This window comes from Endocarpon pusillum (assembly GCF_000464535.1).
Source record: "Endocarpon pusillum Z07020 unplaced genomic scaffold C739027, whole genome shotgun sequence".
In the NCBI taxonomy this organism is placed as follows: domain Eukaryota; kingdom Fungi; phylum Ascomycota; class Eurotiomycetes; order Verrucariales; family Verrucariaceae; genus Endocarpon; species Endocarpon pusillum.
Window position 1 is genome coordinate 31,477 of NW_006913605.1, and position 18,351 is coordinate 49,827.

The 18,351-nt window shown below is 49.6% G+C and overlaps 7 protein-coding genes across 7 annotated transcripts; 1 reads left to right on the top strand and 6 right to left on the bottom strand.

Moving 5' to 3' along the window:
• Positions 1-1,031: 1,031 nt before the first annotated feature.
• Positions 1,032-2,273, bottom strand: EPUS_06184 (uncharacterized protein; the record flags this gene model as incomplete). The annotated part of the gene is made up of 1 exon (XM_007789301.1): positions 1,032-2,273. One exon carries the CDS (start codon positions 2,271-2,273, stop codon positions 1,032-1,034), a length of 1,242 nt encoding a protein of 413 aa, XP_007787491.1.
• A 2,352-nt stretch (positions 2,274-4,625) lies between these two features.
• Positions 4,626-6,074, bottom strand: EPUS_06185 (uncharacterized protein; the record flags this gene model as incomplete). Its single annotated transcript, XM_007789302.1, has 2 exons — positions 4,626-5,479; positions 5,525-6,074. The coding sequence occupies 2 exons, from the start codon at positions 6,072-6,074 to the stop codon at positions 4,626-4,628; spliced, it is 1,404 nt and encodes a 467-aa protein (XP_007787492.1).
• A 1,364-nt stretch (positions 6,075-7,438) lies between these two features.
• On the top strand, positions 7,439-9,249 carry EPUS_06186 (uncharacterized protein; the record flags this gene model as incomplete). The annotated part of the gene is made up of 5 exons (XM_007789303.1): positions 7,439-7,540; positions 7,601-7,753; positions 7,809-8,002; positions 8,071-8,976; positions 9,039-9,249. The coding sequence occupies 5 exons, from the start codon at positions 7,439-7,441 to the stop codon at positions 9,247-9,249; spliced, it is 1,566 nt and encodes a 521-aa protein (XP_007787493.1).
• A 959-nt stretch (positions 9,250-10,208) lies between these two features.
• On the bottom strand, positions 10,209-11,050 carry EPUS_06187 (uncharacterized protein; the record flags this gene model as incomplete). Its single annotated transcript, XM_007789304.1, has 2 exons — positions 10,209-10,737; positions 10,794-11,050. The coding sequence occupies 2 exons, from the start codon at positions 11,048-11,050 to the stop codon at positions 10,209-10,211; spliced, it is 786 nt and encodes a 261-aa protein (XP_007787494.1).
• Positions 11,051-11,367: 317 nt separating this feature from the next.
• On the bottom strand, positions 11,368-12,903 carry EPUS_06188 (uncharacterized protein; the record flags this gene model as incomplete). Its single annotated transcript, XM_007789305.1, has 1 exon — positions 11,368-12,903. The coding sequence occupies one exon, from the start codon at positions 12,901-12,903 to the stop codon at positions 11,368-11,370; it is 1,536 nt and encodes a 511-aa protein (XP_007787495.1).
• A 2,111-nt stretch (positions 12,904-15,014) lies between these two features.
• Positions 15,015-15,392, bottom strand: EPUS_06189 (uncharacterized protein; the record flags this gene model as incomplete). The annotated part of the gene is made up of 2 exons (XM_007789306.1): positions 15,015-15,166; positions 15,215-15,392. 2 exons carry the CDS (start codon positions 15,390-15,392, stop codon positions 15,015-15,017), a joined length of 330 nt encoding a protein of 109 aa, XP_007787496.1.
• Positions 15,393-16,895: 1,503 nt separating this feature from the next.
• EPUS_06190 (uncharacterized protein) lies at positions 16,896-17,849 on the bottom strand (the record flags this gene model as incomplete). Its single annotated transcript, XM_007789307.1, has 1 exon — positions 16,896-17,849. The coding sequence occupies one exon, from the start codon at positions 17,847-17,849 to the stop codon at positions 16,896-16,898; it is 954 nt and encodes a 317-aa protein (XP_007787497.1).
• Positions 17,850-18,351: the final 502 nt, after the last annotated feature.

The window sequence follows — 18,351 nt, forward strand, 5'->3', positions numbered from 1 at the left end:
GGTGCTGAGGCTGGAGGATGGGGTCGAGTCCATCGTCCGGAGGAGGGTTTGGGCCGTGCTGGCTGAGAGGTGTGCTGATGAGATGGGCATGGGGATGGGAGAAGAGAGCGGGCGGGGGAAGGAGGGGTGGGAGGTTGCGTTGGATAAGTGGAGGGAGAGGCGGGTGGGGAGAAGTGGATAGGAGGATGGACCGACGGAGCGGACGGTTACATTTAGTCAGTATTGCCGGTAAGAAGCGCGCTGTCTCGACGATGATGGAAGAAGAAAAGAAAGAAAGAAGTGGAATCTGCCAAGTTGCAGGGCTCGAAATGATCGATATACTATAGATGCCCAATCAACTAATTCTCTGCCAACCATATCCCGACCTATATTCGTCAATATGCAACATCTAGATTGTGTGGCATGGTGCAGACATGTCGCGGTTTTATGGTATGGCCGAGTCGTCTCTGATTTGGGCCGTCTCGGAAACACATGGTAGATCTGGCTGTGAGTATGGGGAGATTCCAAGGGTGGATTTACGTGTGATGGATGCCTTCGTTCCTCCGGGCGAATAGAGAATTCACCCTCTCCACACGCCCACAGACATTCTCCTCATCTGGAGATGCCTCATCATAAGATCCTTGCTCGAGAGAGAGAGAGAGCGAGAACAAGGGGACGCTTACTCGGCAGCTTCATCTCCGATCACCCAAGCCCCGCCTCTCGATCCTAGATGTCTCTCTCTCTTTTTTCTCCCCCCTAGCTCCTGAAGATATGGCTCGCACGAGGCAAGTGCCAACTCGATGCATGATATCCACACGGAAAAAAAAGCGCTCATTCTCATCTTCTCCAGTAACGCCAACGCTCCATGGATGCCGGGTAAATGTATCAATCCATCGTGTCCAACAAACCAAAAATAACCCGAAAATATCGTGCAAAACACAGATGCAATCCCGAGACAATAGCGGCTGATTTCCCCCGAGTTCCGCAGATGCTGAGGGGAAAAGCAAACAAAAAAAAGAGACCAGCACCCTCGTCGAACGGGATGTAAGTGGTCAAAATTCTCCTAACCGTACGTTCGGCAAGCTATATCTCGACCGCTCGGGCAAATGGGGCAGCACAACACCCATCCAGACATCCAGTTCGGTCAAGCGTGGCGGAGGAGAGGAGGTTTGCTCGTCGTTCACGGTTGCGAGCTTTGGTGAAGACGTCGATACTTGGTACGAGTGGAACTTGCTAGGGGCTTGCGAGTCCACCAGCACGGCGAGAGGCGGTCGTGTGAGCGGGGAGGCTCGGCGCGGAATGAGAGAACTCTGTGTGGGAGATAGTGAGGGAGGGGATGATGGGTAGGGAAGGAGGGAGGGGGATCGGGAGGAGAGATAGTAAAAATTCGACGTCGCTTCCGTTTCTTGTTCTGAGCCTTCTTCGTCATCTCCGTCATCTTCGTCTTCAGCTGCTTTGGTCTGCTCTGTCCCATCTGGACTGATGATTATGTCGGGTGGCTGCTTCCTTTCCGGCGTGATAGACCCGCCTTCTCCTACCACCTCTTCATCTTCAGCTCTGTCCGAATCTTTCGCAAGCATTGAAGGACGACGAATCGTACACAACGGGCGTCTGTTGCCGCTCTCCGTCCCGGGTCTAACCTTGCCCTCCATTACAGCTCGACTCGGTGGTGGTTGCATCATCCATGCCACTTCTCGCTGCGTGCGTGGAAGCTGGCTCACGGTAGGCGGGTGCAATTCGTTGACTCCAGGGTTTCTTGCATATAGCCAACTATGGTCGTCTGACGCTGTGGTGGCAGCCCTCCTACGACCGGTCGTCGGTGGTGGGTCTCGATCTGTCGACGCTTGCCGGCCATGTTGTGTGGCACGATCCCACATTCGAGAGATTTTGTCGTTGATTCCAAAAAGTGTCTCGTCCTCGCGCTCGTACCGTTTCCAGTTCCAGTTGTCGGGTCGCGCGATGGTAGACTTGATCGTGTCTCTGAGGGCGTCTAATGTAGATGTTGCGCCTGCTAGCGATGCTCGACGAGATAGTCGCGTAGCCTGCGGTTCCATCATTTGCGGAGCTGCGTCGGAGGAAGAACTAGCAGGAGGACTGGTTTCGTCGGTTGGAACTTGGCACACAGGTGCGAAGACACTTTTCTTGGGCTTCTTTCCCTTCTTTTTGGCACTTCCCGCTCTCTTTGTCCGGTCATCAAGGCTGTGCTTCCTCCATCCCCGGGGTGGGCCTGGCCCTGCTTCTATCTCTTCTGCCCAATACTGGTTGGTTTGAAATGGGACTGGTTGAAGTATCATCCCCGGTTGTGACAATCCAAGTTCGGCCCGTTCTTTCTGGCATCGATTTGCCTCTTTTCGCCTCTTCCGTTTGTGATTGTGCTCAAGACATGGCGACAGAGAAACATAATAAAATATGGCTGATTGAGTACCGCGCCAGAACCACATACTTCAAACAACGGTACAGCTTCACTCAGATTTCGTGGAATAGTTGTAAGTGAAAGTTGTAAAGTGAAAGATATCACTCAGGAGTGTGTTCCAATGAAGGCCTCAGCACCACAGGGCCACGCGGTGGGAGAACTCGAGGAGAATGGAAATAGGCAACACTGCACCACTGCACCACTGCACCAGTAGAGGAAACAGCAACCTCAGCTCACGGAAGAAAATTGTAGGACAGGATGGTATTTGGAGGTAGGCCGAATGTCGAGAGATCACGATGAAATCTCAGGGCCATTAGAAGACCTCCCAGTTGTAGAAACTTTCTCTTGATTCATATCAAACCTTAACAAGGAAGCTATCTTGTAGCAGGCCAATTGACAGTTGTCTCCCTCCGCAACAGAGCACACGTCTCGACACGGGTGCAGAGAGTCTTGGTGAGGATTACTACGTAGTACGTTTGCGATTCAAGTTGTGGAACACGGAAGGGAACGAGGGAGGGACCGGACGATGCAGGGACGGTCCTCCGGTCCTGGACAGAGCTTGGGAGGGTTCGAACTACACTTGTAACCACTACTACGTAGGTACAGTACAGTACTAGTAGTCGAGATGCTGGTGTGTTGCCTCTTCTGGTTTAGCCTCGCCAGATCGGGGAACGCGGCCCCTCTCCGCTTGGCCCGGGCATACTACAGTACGGGGGGGCCTGAAGTAACGTTAGCTCAGGGCTAGTATCTTTACTTGTAAGCCCTCTCTCTGTACAAAACAATTATGCCTAAAAAGGTTAAATGTAATGATATGACTTATTAGAATGATAAGTACATACAGAACAAGCTTTGCAGTGACGAATCATAACATGATTTCTGCGTAATGAGAACTAGTTGCTCTTAGCACCAGACTAACATTACTTCAGGCCACCCCGTAGTATACTCGTAGAGCCCGCAGCCCTTTTTCCTTGTGTCTTCTAACATACCCTGCTAGGAAGTGCACCACGCTCAGAAGTGCACCACGCTCAGAAGTGCACCACGCTCAGAAGTGCACCACGCTCAGAAGTGCACCACATTGCCTAGCATTTTGAATTTTAAGCCATACCTAGCTGATTATGAAAGTTATATATAGTCTTATTAAAAGGCTTTTAATTTGATAAGGTGTAAGTATAGTACGTTGAAGGGAGCAGTTTCTGGCGATCGGAGAGTGGGGGCCCAGAAAAGGGAAGAAGGGGGTTTGAGTTTTTCTGAAGTTGACAAAAAAAGTGGTAACTTAGCACGTCACATGACTCGTGCTGCAACAGACGTCGAAATCAGCGTCGAAAACTGCCTAAAACAGCGTCCTATGTCCTGGAATCTACTACGTTGTGAGGTAAGAGCTTAATATCAAGGCGCTCTATCTTTTATGTAAAATCTATAATTACATTATTATCATTATCATTACCATCACCATCATCATCATCCTTCCCCCCTTCTCTTTTCCTTCTCGTATTCACCTACTGTGTTCCCCCCTTTTTCTGCTTCTCCTTTTCTTGCTTTCCTCCCTCTGCCTCTTCCATTTCCCCTATTCGCTTTTCCGCCCTCGGTATGGTTCACTGGTTGCAAAATCCGTAGTGTCGCTACCGTCCAACCAACGCTAGCGATATCAGGTACTGCACGTATGGGCGCTATGCTAATTGCCCAAGACCAGGGCAGCCAACTCAATTCCATGGAGCTGGCTCACGGAGGAAGATGTTTTCAGGTCCCGAACAATTGATCTTCCCATTGGTTGTGATACTGCGCTATTGGCACCCTAGTATGGTATTGTGGCGCTGGGTCTCTAACGCTGGATGTATTTCTTTTGCTCCTGCATGTATCATTCAATTCTCTTGATGGATTTGTAATTGGCAAGAGGCTCGGCGGAATAAATCTTGAAGCCTAGCGGCTTCAACGGTCTGGTTGTACGCCCGGTCGGCGTTGACCCGTGGCGAACCTGATCGTATCATTGAAGGCCGATCCATCGGTGAATGTTGGTTCGATGTGTGGATCTGTCATGCTGGCAATGGCGTGCTCCGGGGACATTCTCGTGTCCACCAATGTTGGGGATTGGGTTCCATCCTGCTTAGCAATATACACGATTCGCGCTTCGCCAAATGTCGAAACCAGCGCCAAAGTGCATCATGAGAGAAGGATCGAAGGGTGGGCGGGCCTACAAGGCTGACGACGACGCTCAGAGGATGGGAGATGAGGAGCTCTAAGGAGGTGGTGTTGCGGGGCGGCAGGAGCATGAGGGGCGGAAAGACTCTGGAGAGTAAAAAGAGCCTGGAGACTGGATACAGTCAGGGGTGTGGAAAACGCCGGGAGAATTTAAAAAGCCTGGAGAGTGGATACAGTATGGGTATTGGAAACAGCCTGAGGAGTGGAAGTAGCCCGAGGAGTGGGGACTGCCCGCGGTGGTTCGATTGTGTAATTCGTGTTGCGCCCCATTCAGTTCTCGCGCCCTATCCAGTTCTTGCGCCCCATCCAGTTCTCGATGGAGAGGCCCAACAGGTGAAATCGGAGGTAGCAATGTGTGCCTGGCAACACTGCCGGATCTATTGGAGTTCGCTCCCTCGTCATCCAGGAGCAGATTATGGTTTCGAAGATTTCGAAATCGCTGGCCAGCGTCGCGATTACGCTCAAGGAATTTGCTGAGGCTGAGTTCGCGATGCTCTTTGATGTATGAAAGAAGGGCTCGCTCAGTGGGATCCAAACTATCCTGAATGCTTGTGGGCTCGGCTGCTTGGCTGTTGCGTTTGCGTTTGACGCTGGATAACATCCTCCATAACACAGGTCTGTGAATCCTATTGCCCGGGGTGGTAACTCTAGGTCTGGGCGACTGTGCATCCCGCTCGAGAAAACTCTCAAACATTCGAAGCAGACCGACAATGCCAAGTGGACGTAAAGTTCTGATGTTTGCCTCCTGGTCAGACGTTATGATAATACCCTCTTCTTCGAAACATTTGAGTAATCGATTGAAAACCTGTCGATTCGTGTTTGACAATTCACCGCATCTGTTTCTGACGAAGTTATATGTTGATGAGAATTGATCAGTATAGTCTCTTTCGCCTGTATCACATTAGATGATTTTGTGTACTCTTTAGGAGCTCGTACCAACTATTTGGGCAATTTGAATCTCTTGAGAAGATGAACCATTCAAACGCGGTTGAATACCCAAGCTAGGTACGTCCATGGAAGCAAGTGCAAATACATCCTCCCAACCGAACACCAGTGCGATCAATGCCCAAGTGTCAGAATAGCCGCCAGATTTGAAGTCTGTTGCCCAATAGCGGTCTCGAATCTCATCCGCAAACCCCTGAAACCAGTTGGGACGGCATTGGTACTCCCATAAGGCCTTGGACAGCAGATACAGAGCCACGAACGGGTCGGTATTCAGGAGCGGAGTGAACTCCTGATTTGTCCATGTTTTAAGTATGGTCTTAAGCGTGGAACAATCATATTCGCGGTGAGAATAATCCAAATGAATGTGATGCTGGCCGGCGTTTAATTGGTTCCCTAGTACCCTTGAGTGGTTGATAATCAGATCGTGCTGTCCATTGAAAACGTATGGGCCGTGGTCGCCATGTAGAGGGCAGACAATGGTAATGCTGCAATTCTGATGCGCGCCGTTGGAGGCCAACGTTCGAGGGCTGCCAGTAGCCATGGTCCTTTACTCCTTCGGTCCTAAACACGCCGAAATCTGCCTGGTAAACCCTTGTCAAGGCGATTTTGCACTCGCTTCAAGGTAGAATTACGTATCGGACATGCACAATGTCGCTATCATGCAAGAGAGAGTTGACTTGCTTAGTATCTTCTCATGGCTGGCCAGGAGCAAATAATTCATCGAAATTGCATCCAGGCCCCCAGTGAGGCTCATCATCCTACTAAACTCGCAGCGCTCCCACGGCTCCACTCATGAGTGGCACACAGATTACTCAAGTGGCCGTGATTGGAGGCAAAAAGAAAGCGAACATGGCAGCCTGATGCCCTGGCCAGTCAGGAGAGCCAGAAAGACCAAATGGGGACAGTCAGGCCATACGACCAGAATCTCTTGCCGCTGTTCTACCAGCCAGTAGGGATCGAGATTACTGATGGTAATAATCATTCCTTCGTAATACACGATTTCAACGGTCAAATTTTGGATAAATTACAATATCATAACTGACACTAGACCTAAAATAGATAACGCTAAGCCTAATTAGATCTTAAAGCCTCTCAAGATTTTCATCAAAGAGTCTGAAATCAATCATCCGCCAGTCAGTAAGGGGTACATCAATTACCATAGTAAGTGTGATTCGACACCCACAGCGCTGTCCTTTTGGCAGAGTAGTTGATGTATCCCTTTTCTGGCAGCGCTAATGCTACAGGAAATTCTGCCTTGCCTGGGTTCAATCCCTATATTTGTCTTGAATTATTTGTCTATTTAGTACTCTACTACTGCTGAATTAGAAACTCTGATCTGTACGCTAAATTGTCTCTGAATTATCTCAAGTCGGCCGAGGTGGCCTCTTGTTGGTCAGTGTATTCAGTGAGGAGTACATCAATTAAGTGTGGTTCGAAATCCATCGGCGCTGTCCTTTTGGTGGAGTGGTTGACGTGTCTCTTTTCTCCGCCCAGACTCAAAGTTCATCAAAATCAACAAAAATCTATCCAAAATCTTGAGATTTAGCTGTAGAATATCATGTAAGTAATTCGAAATTTACGTGGATTTACGACTCGCGAAGCTTATATTACAAACATACGAAAACGTACCTCAACCCCTGCCAGCCAGACCTCAATTTGAGCAGTGGGCACAACGGTTCTGCAAGCCACCCTCCATTTCACCACGCGGCTGCACACTAACCCAAGGCTGGAGACATCTACAAGGCTTGAGGGGCCCGCAATGTATTGGAACGCGAATCTTTCCATTACAAAACTTGAACCAGAGGACTGCCTGCGTTTTGCGACTCCCTTCGCTTTAAACACCCTTCGCACTTCCGAGTCTTGCTTTCAACTACCTTTCGTAGCCATTCGGCTACATTGTTCGGAATGAGTGAACCAACTTATATTCTTAGCACCGTACCGCCATACTCCAGCGGACAAAATGCTACGATTCCCCAGATTGCAGCAGCTCCCTACAGATATTTCCAGGTACGATGACCACATCGTTGTCGCATTCCTTTCCAACGCTCGAAGCTTACACCCGTCCAGGGCGCCGACCTCGCCTGGATGATGATGTCCAGTGCCCTTGTTCTTCTGATGATACCGGGAATCGCTCTCTTCTATTCAGGCGTCTCCAAAAGCCGGTTTGCACTCTCACAGGCCTGGCTGCCCATCATGAGTACCGCCATAGTGGGACTTGAGGTTAGTCATCGACGGAAGGACCAAGCGGCGCATCCACACTAAATACAGTTGCTAGTGGTATCTCTGGGGCTATTCGATCGCCTTCTCAAACTCGCCTTCCTCCCGCGTCTTCTGGGGAAGCACAGATGGCATCGCCCTCCACAACGTACTTTTCCGTCCAGTACGCTCAAGTGGGGATCTGCAAACCGAGAGTCCCGTGATTCCAGAACTGGTCTATGCCCTTTTCCAGGGCATGTTCGCATGCTTTACGTAAGTATCGAGCTCTCCGACAGAAGTTTTGCACTCGTAGGACGTTAACCACTTTTTTGTGCCGGTAGAGCGTCTTTGGTCAGCGGTGCGGCAATCTGCAAAGATCGTCCCGGCCATTTTCTGGTCTTTATCCTCCTTTGGACCACATTCGTTTACAATCCGATTGCGCGATGGACATGGAACCCTGAAGGATGGTCGCACAGGATAGGCGCCCTTGACTTTGCTGGAGGTACAGCAGTGCATATTTGCGCCGGCGCGACCGTGCTTGCACATTCGGTATATCACCGTTGCCTTCCCAAGGTAGAGGAGTTTTTAGAGCGAATCCTCGGCGGACCCAGAGATCCGGCAGGGCCGCCAACGAACAGTTCGAATAGTGTCTCTGCGGACCGGACATTAGGCTCCGCACATCCCCGTGAAGCAGATCAACCGGGACAGGACCCCTCACACAACGTGGAAAACGTTTTACTTGGTACTCTCCTACTCTGGATTGGTTGGTTTGGCTTCAACGGCGGTTCTGCCCTAGGGGCCAACCTCAGAGCAGTCTCCGCATGTGTTTCAACTCATCTCTCCGCTTGCGCTGGGGGTGTTACTCTATGCATCCTACAGTTACTCCGGGGACCCGTCGCGCCTGGCCGTGCCAGAGACCGTACCGAGGATGCCAGCGTTTTCATGTGGTCAATAGTCGAGTTCTGTAATGGCGCAGTCGTTGGTCTGATTTGTATTACTCCAGCTGCTGGCTACGTTCCGCATCAAATCTCCCCAGTTTTCGGTATCATTGGCGCTTTGATCTGCTCGCATATGACGTTCGTCAGCGTAAAGCTTGGTGATACCCATGGGATTATCGTTTACCACGGTGTCGGAGGTTTGATAGGCATGTTCCTGACCGGCTGCTTCGCGAGAAAGAACGTCGCGCATCTTGATGGGTTCACCAATATCAATGGTGGCGGATGGGATGGGCACTGGATAACACTGGGGTATGTGGTGATTGAATTCACGATCCACCTTACCCTCACTTCATATGCTAAAACTACAATAGTTGGCAAATAGCCGATGCTCTTGCTGGTATGGGGTGGGCCTTTACCATTACTCTTGTCATTCTTCTTCTGCTCGAACCTTTTATGTATCTCTCGAGGAGCAAGCGAGCTCGCTATCCAATAGTGCAAGGGGACAAGCTTACGGATGAGTGGACCATACAGGAGGCAGTGGAAATGTCTGAAGTTCCCTCAAGGCGGACTCTTCCCCGCTAACGTACAGAACCACTCGGCGAGACATTTTCGCGCACCACGCGCCCAGGCACCTTCCTATATCAAATACCCAGTCCTCCACTAATAGAGCTCGTAGAGATGTCGAACAAGGATCATGCCATTCAGAGAGCCTTAATGACGTTAATTCAAGTGTATTTAATTCAATTCGTAAAGCTGCAAGCATAACGTTCCGAATTCAATTGTGGCCCATTAATGCGCAGGGTGAATCCTAGTCGCAAAATTTAATCACATCTTACAACGTTTATCAAAATAAGAAGGAAAATTGTTTATTTAATATCTTCAAGATCTGTTGCAGCAGGGGATTAGTCGTACGAGGACAGCGAGGAGAAGAAGTGTATGCAGTTTCTGGCGATCAGAAACTAGGGGGCCTTCGGGCCCAGAAAAGGGAAGGAGAGAGGTTTAAGTTTTCAAAGAGTATCGGTAGCATGTCACATGACTCGTGGTGCAACAGACGTCGAAAGCAGCGTCCTATGTCACAGAATCTAGAGTAGTAAGGTAGTACGGAGTACAAGATCATCCTATACCGGTACCACATAGCCCAAGCCACTTTTGGTGATGGGGAGAAGTACCATTTATGTATTGTTCTCTATCTACTCCGTCCTAAAGCACTGTGAGCATGGTCGACCTTCTAATATGGTAACGAACTATGTCTCTCTCCAGTCAAGGAAGTGTCAGACACCGCGCGAAAGCCAGAGCGTGTCGTCTTTGCCCGCGATACCACACTTTGCCGGTCCACCAACATGCTCCAGTCCGCTCAGTGGGCCAACCACCATTTGCTTTTCTCTGAAGAGTCATCCTCTTACATGTCCATGATGGTTGATAACAGCCAGCGTCCTCAGCCTCTGCAATACAGATCCGACTCCAATTTCTAGCCACCCTGTGTTCAAGTGAGCGAGTCTGTCATCTTGCCCCATATTTGCTCGGCTGAAACCCAGCAGACCCTATGTCAATGTGACTTGGAAAGTGTAGGTTGGATCACTGAGCCCTGCCATGACTCTTTGTTTTGCCATCAGGCGGCCTTTCCCACACCAGGCTGGCTTTAGGAGATCTATATGTATTGTCTCAATGACCGCTTTGCTCACTCCCAATTCCTCATAGCAGGCAATTTCATCCATGAACCGCTTCGCGCAAGCTTCCGTACAGAACTGCGAGACTGCGCGTCGCATTGCAAACAAAGGTGCCAACTCTGATCGTACCTGGTGATGAATCTTGAGAAGATCGAGCTCATCGCACCTGGAACACAATGTTACAGCTTGACCCTTGCGACGGCGAGGTTGCCCTTCGCACATCACCCTGGGGTCCTCGTTGTGCGGCAAGAGCAGCTTCCAGATCTCTAGACGCATCTCCGCTGGCAGATTCAGCAATGGAGATTCCGAGCCCTTATAGCCTTTATTTAACCGAGGCGTGGTTCTGCTCTTCGGAGAATCTTTTTTGAGTAGTGTATATGACCGTTTCTGGCGCACACCAATCCTATCTACGACGTGAGTACGGAGAATATGGAGCGTATAGGGCAAATCGACGCTTACCGACGAGGGCCTTTCCCCCTCCAATCAGCTACTTTCTTGTATTTTGTTCGGCGAGCCCAGCATCCACGGAGCTGAATAGGATCCCCTCCATTCCCTGAGTCTGTGACAGAGGTTATACCACGATTAGGCGCTGTGGCTTCCACATCAGATCTAGGTTGAAGAGCTGAAAATATTGTTGAAGCTCCTCCTGCTGGCGGTTCGACAAGGCTGGAAACTGATAGGGAGGGACCCTTTGCTTCTTGGTTTGTACGGGTCATAGTATGCTTGTCGACTCTATGTGGACGAGTAGAGTTCAACACTTGGAGGTCTGAAAGGGTACCGACTTTTCTCAGGATCAGAATGTAATATCCAAGATTCAGAAGTTAAGCGTCATATAGTACTGTTATATGAGGTTGATTCAAGATTCCAGGCAGCAAACATCGTGACTCAGATTCTACCCCTCTTCCGCTACACGCCACATATTCAGGGGCTCTTCTTGGCATACGCGCCTAGGAAGATAGGTGCCAGTGAACTTGTGGACATGGACCGACTAAGACGAGAGCACTTGTTTACGTACACTCCTTAGGCTATATCCTCATTCAGACTCCACAGCATCCCCACTCTCCAGTATCAGCGTGTCAGCACCATACTCGGGAGGCCGCTGTCCGGGTTGAACTTCAGCAGCTTCTGGTCCGGGGTCTGATTCGTCCGAACGAGCTTCCGTTACTACTGCTTTCCGGTCATCTTCTGTTTCAATCTCTCGTACAATTGAAGGTCCATCCTCGGGCTCCTCGTCTGTTTCAAGACACGCTTTCCCATCGCCAAAATGTGCTTCCGCATCTGCTACCTGTTCTTCTGCCACAGGAGGCTTCTCTATTGCGTCTGGATTATAGTCAGAGCTTGTATCCGACCTCGCCTCGAAGCCTTCATCAAGGGGATGATCCATCGCTGGCTCATCCCATGGCCTGCGAGATGCCATCATCCATAAGTCCCAGTTCGTCTTCGCCAAGGGGGCGTCGTGCGAATCCGAACAGGTAGCACTCCTCAGAGAAGCGGCATCTTTGTGTCCGATGCGCCTTTGCTGGAAACACTTCAGAAATTTTGCGTTGTATTGCCACTGTCCATGCTTGGAATTGTAGATCTCGTCACCAGTCGGCTGCTCACCACAAAAGCGATAATAATTGAGAATGTCGAGATTCCTCACAAACTGCTGCATATCGGCATCTGGATCATCTTCGACGGCTGCATCGCCCCGCAGTTCTCTTCTAGACATGAGCATTTGCCTGCGCCTGTTGCTTTCGTATTCCTCCCAATCTGCCAGCTGCGAGCTGAATTCTCGCTCCCGGGCATCCATCATCTTCTGATCAAATGCTATCCTGGACTCCATGCTCGCACGACCCCTTGGAATAGGCTTATCGCACCATAAACAGATTTTACGCCTGTCTTTATCATCCTCGAGGATATTCCCACAATTCTGACCATGGCAGACCCTTGTGCCGTCCGCTCTAGCATCCATGTTCTGCTTCTCTTTGCATTCGTTGCACACCCAGCCATCTTTACTTGTACATATGCAGAAAACCCTAGCCTGGGCCGCTGATCTGTGAGAATATTCATCCACTGCACCTGCTCTTCCACTGTACCGTCTTTGCTTCTGGACATTGCTCGAATCCCAACAGCGCTTACACATGAAGCGACACCTGTTCTTGAAGGTATTCTCGTTCTTGCCAAATGAATGCTTAACGACACAGCTCTCGCAAATGGGCATAGAGCAGTATCGGCAGGAGCCTGTCTTGTCTCCTTTGGTATGTGTGCGCGATGAGCAAGTGAATGGAGCTGATCGTTTCAGACCTTCCCAATACGGCGTTCGATGGGAGCCGATGTATAACACTTTCCGAGGACGAGAGATTTGCGTCGCGTCTTCTGATGGCGGACCAATTCCAGAAGGGCTATCTGATTGAGCCTCTGCGATCCTTGATGTGTCAAAGCCATGAAGAATTCCACGTAGTGAGGTGGAGGATCTCGCGAGGTTTATCAGGCTCCCGGCTGGGAGGTGTTGAGCAAGGTTGCTAGCCACAGGCCAATGGCGCACAACATCCAGGAGCGTGGGCGAGTTCGCTGAAATCTCGCTCATGGGGATAGCACAGGTAAGTATTCCAGGCGACCGAAGAATGACCCAGAGAAATGTAGAGATCGATCAAGCAAATGATATTAGTTGAGGTTTATGGCAGCGTATAATGTCCTTTTTGAGGAAATCATTTTCGTTCACAAGGCAACATCTTCCAGCATATAAGCCGAAGGTATTCTACGAAGTTGAAGCTGTACAACGATATGTTGTTTAAGAAGTTTGGCAGACATGCATCGGGTGTCAGCCAAATAACGAATACTGGAAGTTGACCCCAAAGTGGAGCCTTGGGGATTCAGCCCCACAAGACGCCAAAGTTTTAGTCTCTACTACGAGGGGGCCTGAATTAATTCTAGTCTGGCGCTAAGAGCAGCTAGCTCTTATTACGACAGTCTAGTGTTATGATTCGTCACTTGAAAGCTTGTTCTGTGTGCATCCACGATTCTGATGAGTTATATCATTACATCTAATTCTTTAGGCATAGCTGTTCTGTACAGATAGGGTTTACAGGTGAAGATACTAGCGCTGAGCTAGCATTACCTCAGGCCCCCAGTAGTAATACTGTGTACATACGGAGTAGTACTACGGGAGGGGCCTGAAGTATTGTTAGTCTGGTGCTAAGAGCAGCTAGTTCTTATTACAGCGACATAGTGTCATGATTCGTCAATATAAAGCTTGTTCTGTGTGCATCCATTCTAATGAGTCAAATCATTACATCTAACTTCTTTTGAGCATAGCGGCTCTGTACAGAGAGAGTTTACAAGAAAAGATACTAGCGCTGAGCTGACAATACTTCAGGCCCCCCCGTAGTACGAGGTGCCGCCCAGAAGTAATGAGATACTGCATTGGGATTAGTTTGATACAAGCTTCTCGTACTACATATTACGCTATCTCATGTATTAGTACACCAGAATCCTTAGTGTTTTGGTATTAATTACGTCTTTTATACACCACTCAAATTGTATATTTCTCATCCACGAAAGTTGTTATTACCCTCACGCTGCACACAGAGCTCCAAACGATCTATAAATATGTACAGAGATAGCTATAGCAACGAGAGAGAGCAAATTCAGCTCCAAACGAGAGACTCTACGGCCTCTGATTGGTCGAATACCCTGGTCTACACGCTATACCCTCTAGGGCGAAATCTCATTACTTCTGGGCGGCACCTCGTAGATTGAAAGCTAAGCCCTGCCAACCATGGCTCAGTACGCTAGTAATTTAGAAGGACGACAGGACAGTGGTAAAAACTACTTTGATTCGTACCTGATCATACAAAGTCAAGATTTTCTGGATATCGCCTGTTGTATTACCGGAGACGGACTGCTACAGCCAGCCTTTCGTGCAGCGGATCACTTTATCTTGACATCGTCAACCGAGCTTGGGACAGCTGGTAATGTCTCTACAGGCATACATCAATAGTAAGCCCACTACTCAAATGCTTGCCAATGCATTAGGTGCTAATGATCATGACCACAAGAAAAGGTCCTGGTAATCACAGCCGATGGTCGCACACTTGTTGGAGATCTCTTGTCCTGTGACCAGCTCACGAATATCGTTCTGAACAATACCACCGAAAGAATTATCCGACCTCGTGAGGATCCAGAGCCGAGCTCCGAGGTTCCACATGGCTTATATCTGGTGCGTGGAGACAATATCACAATATGCGGTCTCGTCGAGGAAGAGCTTGACGCAAGCATTGACTGGACAAAAGTGGTATGTGAGCCCTTCGGTACCTGTTGAAAGTCGCTTACTCCCATTAGAGAGGGGAAGTCATTGGAGGTACAAAGCACATATGAAGGATCTAGACGAGAAAGAAGTCGACTGAAATGTGTCTTGGCTACCATGTACGAAGTTTTCATTACCGAGCACCTCGACCCACGTTCCGAACACGTCGTTGGAAATCGGACAGGAAACAGGAGCCTCCCCTAGCTTTTACGCAGCCATTGAGAATGAGTATGTTCCTCAACCTTTTATCCTGTACTACGCGTGATAACACTGCTCTGGCGACTGTGCAGCACTCGAGCAAAGACCCTGTCCAGATCCAAGCCAGCCTCACAATGGAAGCCAAGGAGGTTTTGTGGAAAGGTGTGCCTTGCTTGACAATGGAATATTCAAATCTATACCACGACTCCGGTTATCGCGTTCTTTAGTTCCATCTCAGCGGTCGTCGAAGTCTTCGGGCTGTCATCCTGGTTCTCACATTCGGATAATGCAGCAGTGACTCCCTCACCGTGCATTGCTTGCAAAATAGCGACAGCCGCAAGCGCATCTGTGAACGAGTCAGCTGGCAACTAATAATGCCCGCAAAGTTACTCACCTTGAGCCATTGCCTGCGTTATGTGCTTCATAAAGGTGCCAGCGTCGCCACAACCGAAGACTCCTCTAATGCTAGTCGTAAGTTCACTTCGCTTCATCTTTCGACCTATTGGTGAATCGACCATCTCGAGGCTCAGGGAAGCGATCAGATCTGACCCAACTGGGACGCTTCGGGGCATGTGGACAAGGAGCCGCATATACATTTCCTCGCCATTGTCGAACACTAGTTTCAACCCCTCTGACAAGAACTTTAGTTTCGAGATACGTCGACTTTCAACCTTTATACTCAAAGCTGTTGCTGTTCAAGGCTTGCTGGACATCGGGCGGGTGATCTGGTAGCCCATTGGTGAAAGTAGTCACCACGGAGTCCTCTGTGGATAACGACCGTATCATCTGTGCGAATTTTAGCTATGCTGGATTGGGAAAGTGAGTCTTCTGTTGGCTCGTGACCGCCACAAAATAGACATTGATATCTGGTTTGTTATGATCAAGAAAACATTTTCGTCATCCTAGTCCCGGTGATCACTTACATATTCCGTGGCCAATACTCCTTGTAACCCCTCAATTTTCGGCGTATATCCCTACTACCACACGTGAACACCAAATTCTTATCTATACAATCATTTTCTCCCTTCTCCGTCGCTCTGAACCGCTCATATCCACCAACCTTTTCTTTACATACCGCCATGATAGTTGAGTCAACGAATGTGGCACTTCCATACTTGGCAATCTGTCCTGCGAGTGATCCACCGAAACTCAGCCAGACGTTCTCCATCCCTCGACGCCACGCCGCCGTGCATGGCTTCAGCTTCATCATTGCGGAATCATGAATCGGAAAAAGCGACGCGGGATTTGTGTTGACGAGCGAGGGCGATGGCCACGGCGACGGACAGACTGGCGGGTCCTCCGCTGATTAGGAGGGCGGCGGGGAGCTTGGCTGGAATGGGCATTGTGGAGGGGTGTTGGGCGGCATACAGGTTTTTAAGCTTGAGGCTGTGGGAGATGCACGAAAATGGCGGCTGAGGAATGCCTGTGGTTCCAACATTATACGTTCTACGTGCTCCGAGTGGGTACAGCAAGTCTCCCGGGTACTCCTTCCTACCTAAGGTCGTGGGCAAGACCATCCCATAGCTTTATTACAATATCTAGTCGAACTTCCTAGTCGTGCGTTTTTGGCTGTCACCTTTGGCTGTCAGCGAGCGCGGAGCCACCTGGTGATCCCATCCGCCTATTTATAGCATAGTGCTGAAAAAGGGTCGCTCGGAGACTTTGTTTTCTCATCGACCAAGATTGAGCCTGGAGACAAGACATTGGACATAAAGTCTCAGCTTCGAGCTTACATAAATATCTTTAGCAAATGTGAGTGTAAAAATTCGCTCAGAGGCATGCGCCAGCCCTGGGCGGCGTCGTTCTCCGATCAACGCTGGCGTCGAAGCTATGCAGCGTACCAAAGCTGCCGTCAACGGTGATCCAAACGGCTCAGACTTGCCTTTTACGCTTCATTCAGCTCTCTTCACACAACCTGAGTCACTCACCAGAGCCAAGGGCTACTGGGATAGAGACATAGAAGGCGTAGTGAGCTGCACTGTTCAGGAGTATCCGAAAGACCAGGGGTAGCATACCAGCGTGCTGGCAGGCTTCCAATCAGTCTCGTCATCATTGCCGCATGGGATCATATCCATTCATCCATCAATGAGATCCGTGCCCCTCTTCCTGCCTTTCCCAATCTGCATCTTTGCAGTTCTCGCGCCGAATTGAATGGCTCTTTTCTTTTCTCTGGCTACCTGTTCCATTCCTGTACGCCATGCTAGGAGTCGAAGTGCTTGTTTCGCAGGGTCCAAGATCGGTGGCGAATGATTATTTTCCTTGGACACCACGGTGCCAGCACTGTTGGGGCGAAATCCACATTTCTCCCAAACAGGCAGTTGTAAAGTCCACTTCATGAAATCCTCGTCAAGGTATGGATATCGTGCCTCTTTGGCCCAGTGGGAGATGACCCTATCATCTCGTCCTAGATTCCGCTGTCCGAGTCGTTGAATGTCAAGGTCTAGCTCCTCGATCAAACCTGGATACCCATCCCGAGCATAAGCTGTTGCGTGACGTCTGTAACCTCCAAACAGCTCATCGGCTCCGAGTCCTGATAGCAGCACCCGAGCGTCTGTTGAGTACGGATGATCCTGTCCAGATATGGGATTCCTAATCTGTCCTTGACCTCGGGCAGCAAAGTAGAGTGCTTTTGCAATAGAAAGATCCATCTCTGTGTTATGCGGAGCCATCAATCCGGCAATGGTGCTGTGATGACTCTCACTTTCCTTGTATGGTACATTTATTGCGATAAATCGCCACTTCCGCCCACCACAAATCTGGAGCAATTCAAGATAAGAAGAGCGACCAGTTTTACGATCTGGGCAGCTTTCATATGCAGAAGCGGCTGGATCTTTTCCGGAGGCGGCTACCATAGATCGAGGGTTTTCGAAAGCAACATTGAGCAGATCGATGGGCTGGCTCGGTGGTAATAAATCGTGAGCTAGTCGAGCAAGCAATGTGCAGTCCAAGCCTCCTGAGAACAAGACAGCAATTTTGGCATCTTCGGAGTCTTGATTGTTCTTAGCCTGACCGAGATTGGGAACGTCCATTATTCTCAGATGTAAAGACTGGCGTAAGTGTTTTTCAAGCTCCAGAATAGTTTCCGAAGAAAGGCTGAGCAAGGGAACTGAACCATTAGGCAGACTCCTGTCAATCCGTGGGAGATCCATAGTCCACGGTAACAGATCTGGTGATAAAGGAAAATGTGAAGGAGCAACACAATACACACCACCGGCCTCCACTTCTTTCCAACCAGGTGAAAGTGGCACGTCGGTGATACTGCAGAAAGCCATTCCACCATCACAAGTTGCTCGCGACAACAACGATCTACGACCGAGGTGATCTCGTCCATAGAACAGACGACAGGATAGAGCATCATAGAAGACGAACGCAAATGGACCTGCTATGCTTGTAAGCGCATCAATGACAGTTTCTGTGCTAGGGTTTGGAGAGCTTTGGCAAGCTCGGAGGAGTAGAGTGAAGACATGTTGAGAGTCATTGCCACCAATAACTTGACCGTTTTCTCTCCATGCTTCACCATTCCAGCACAGG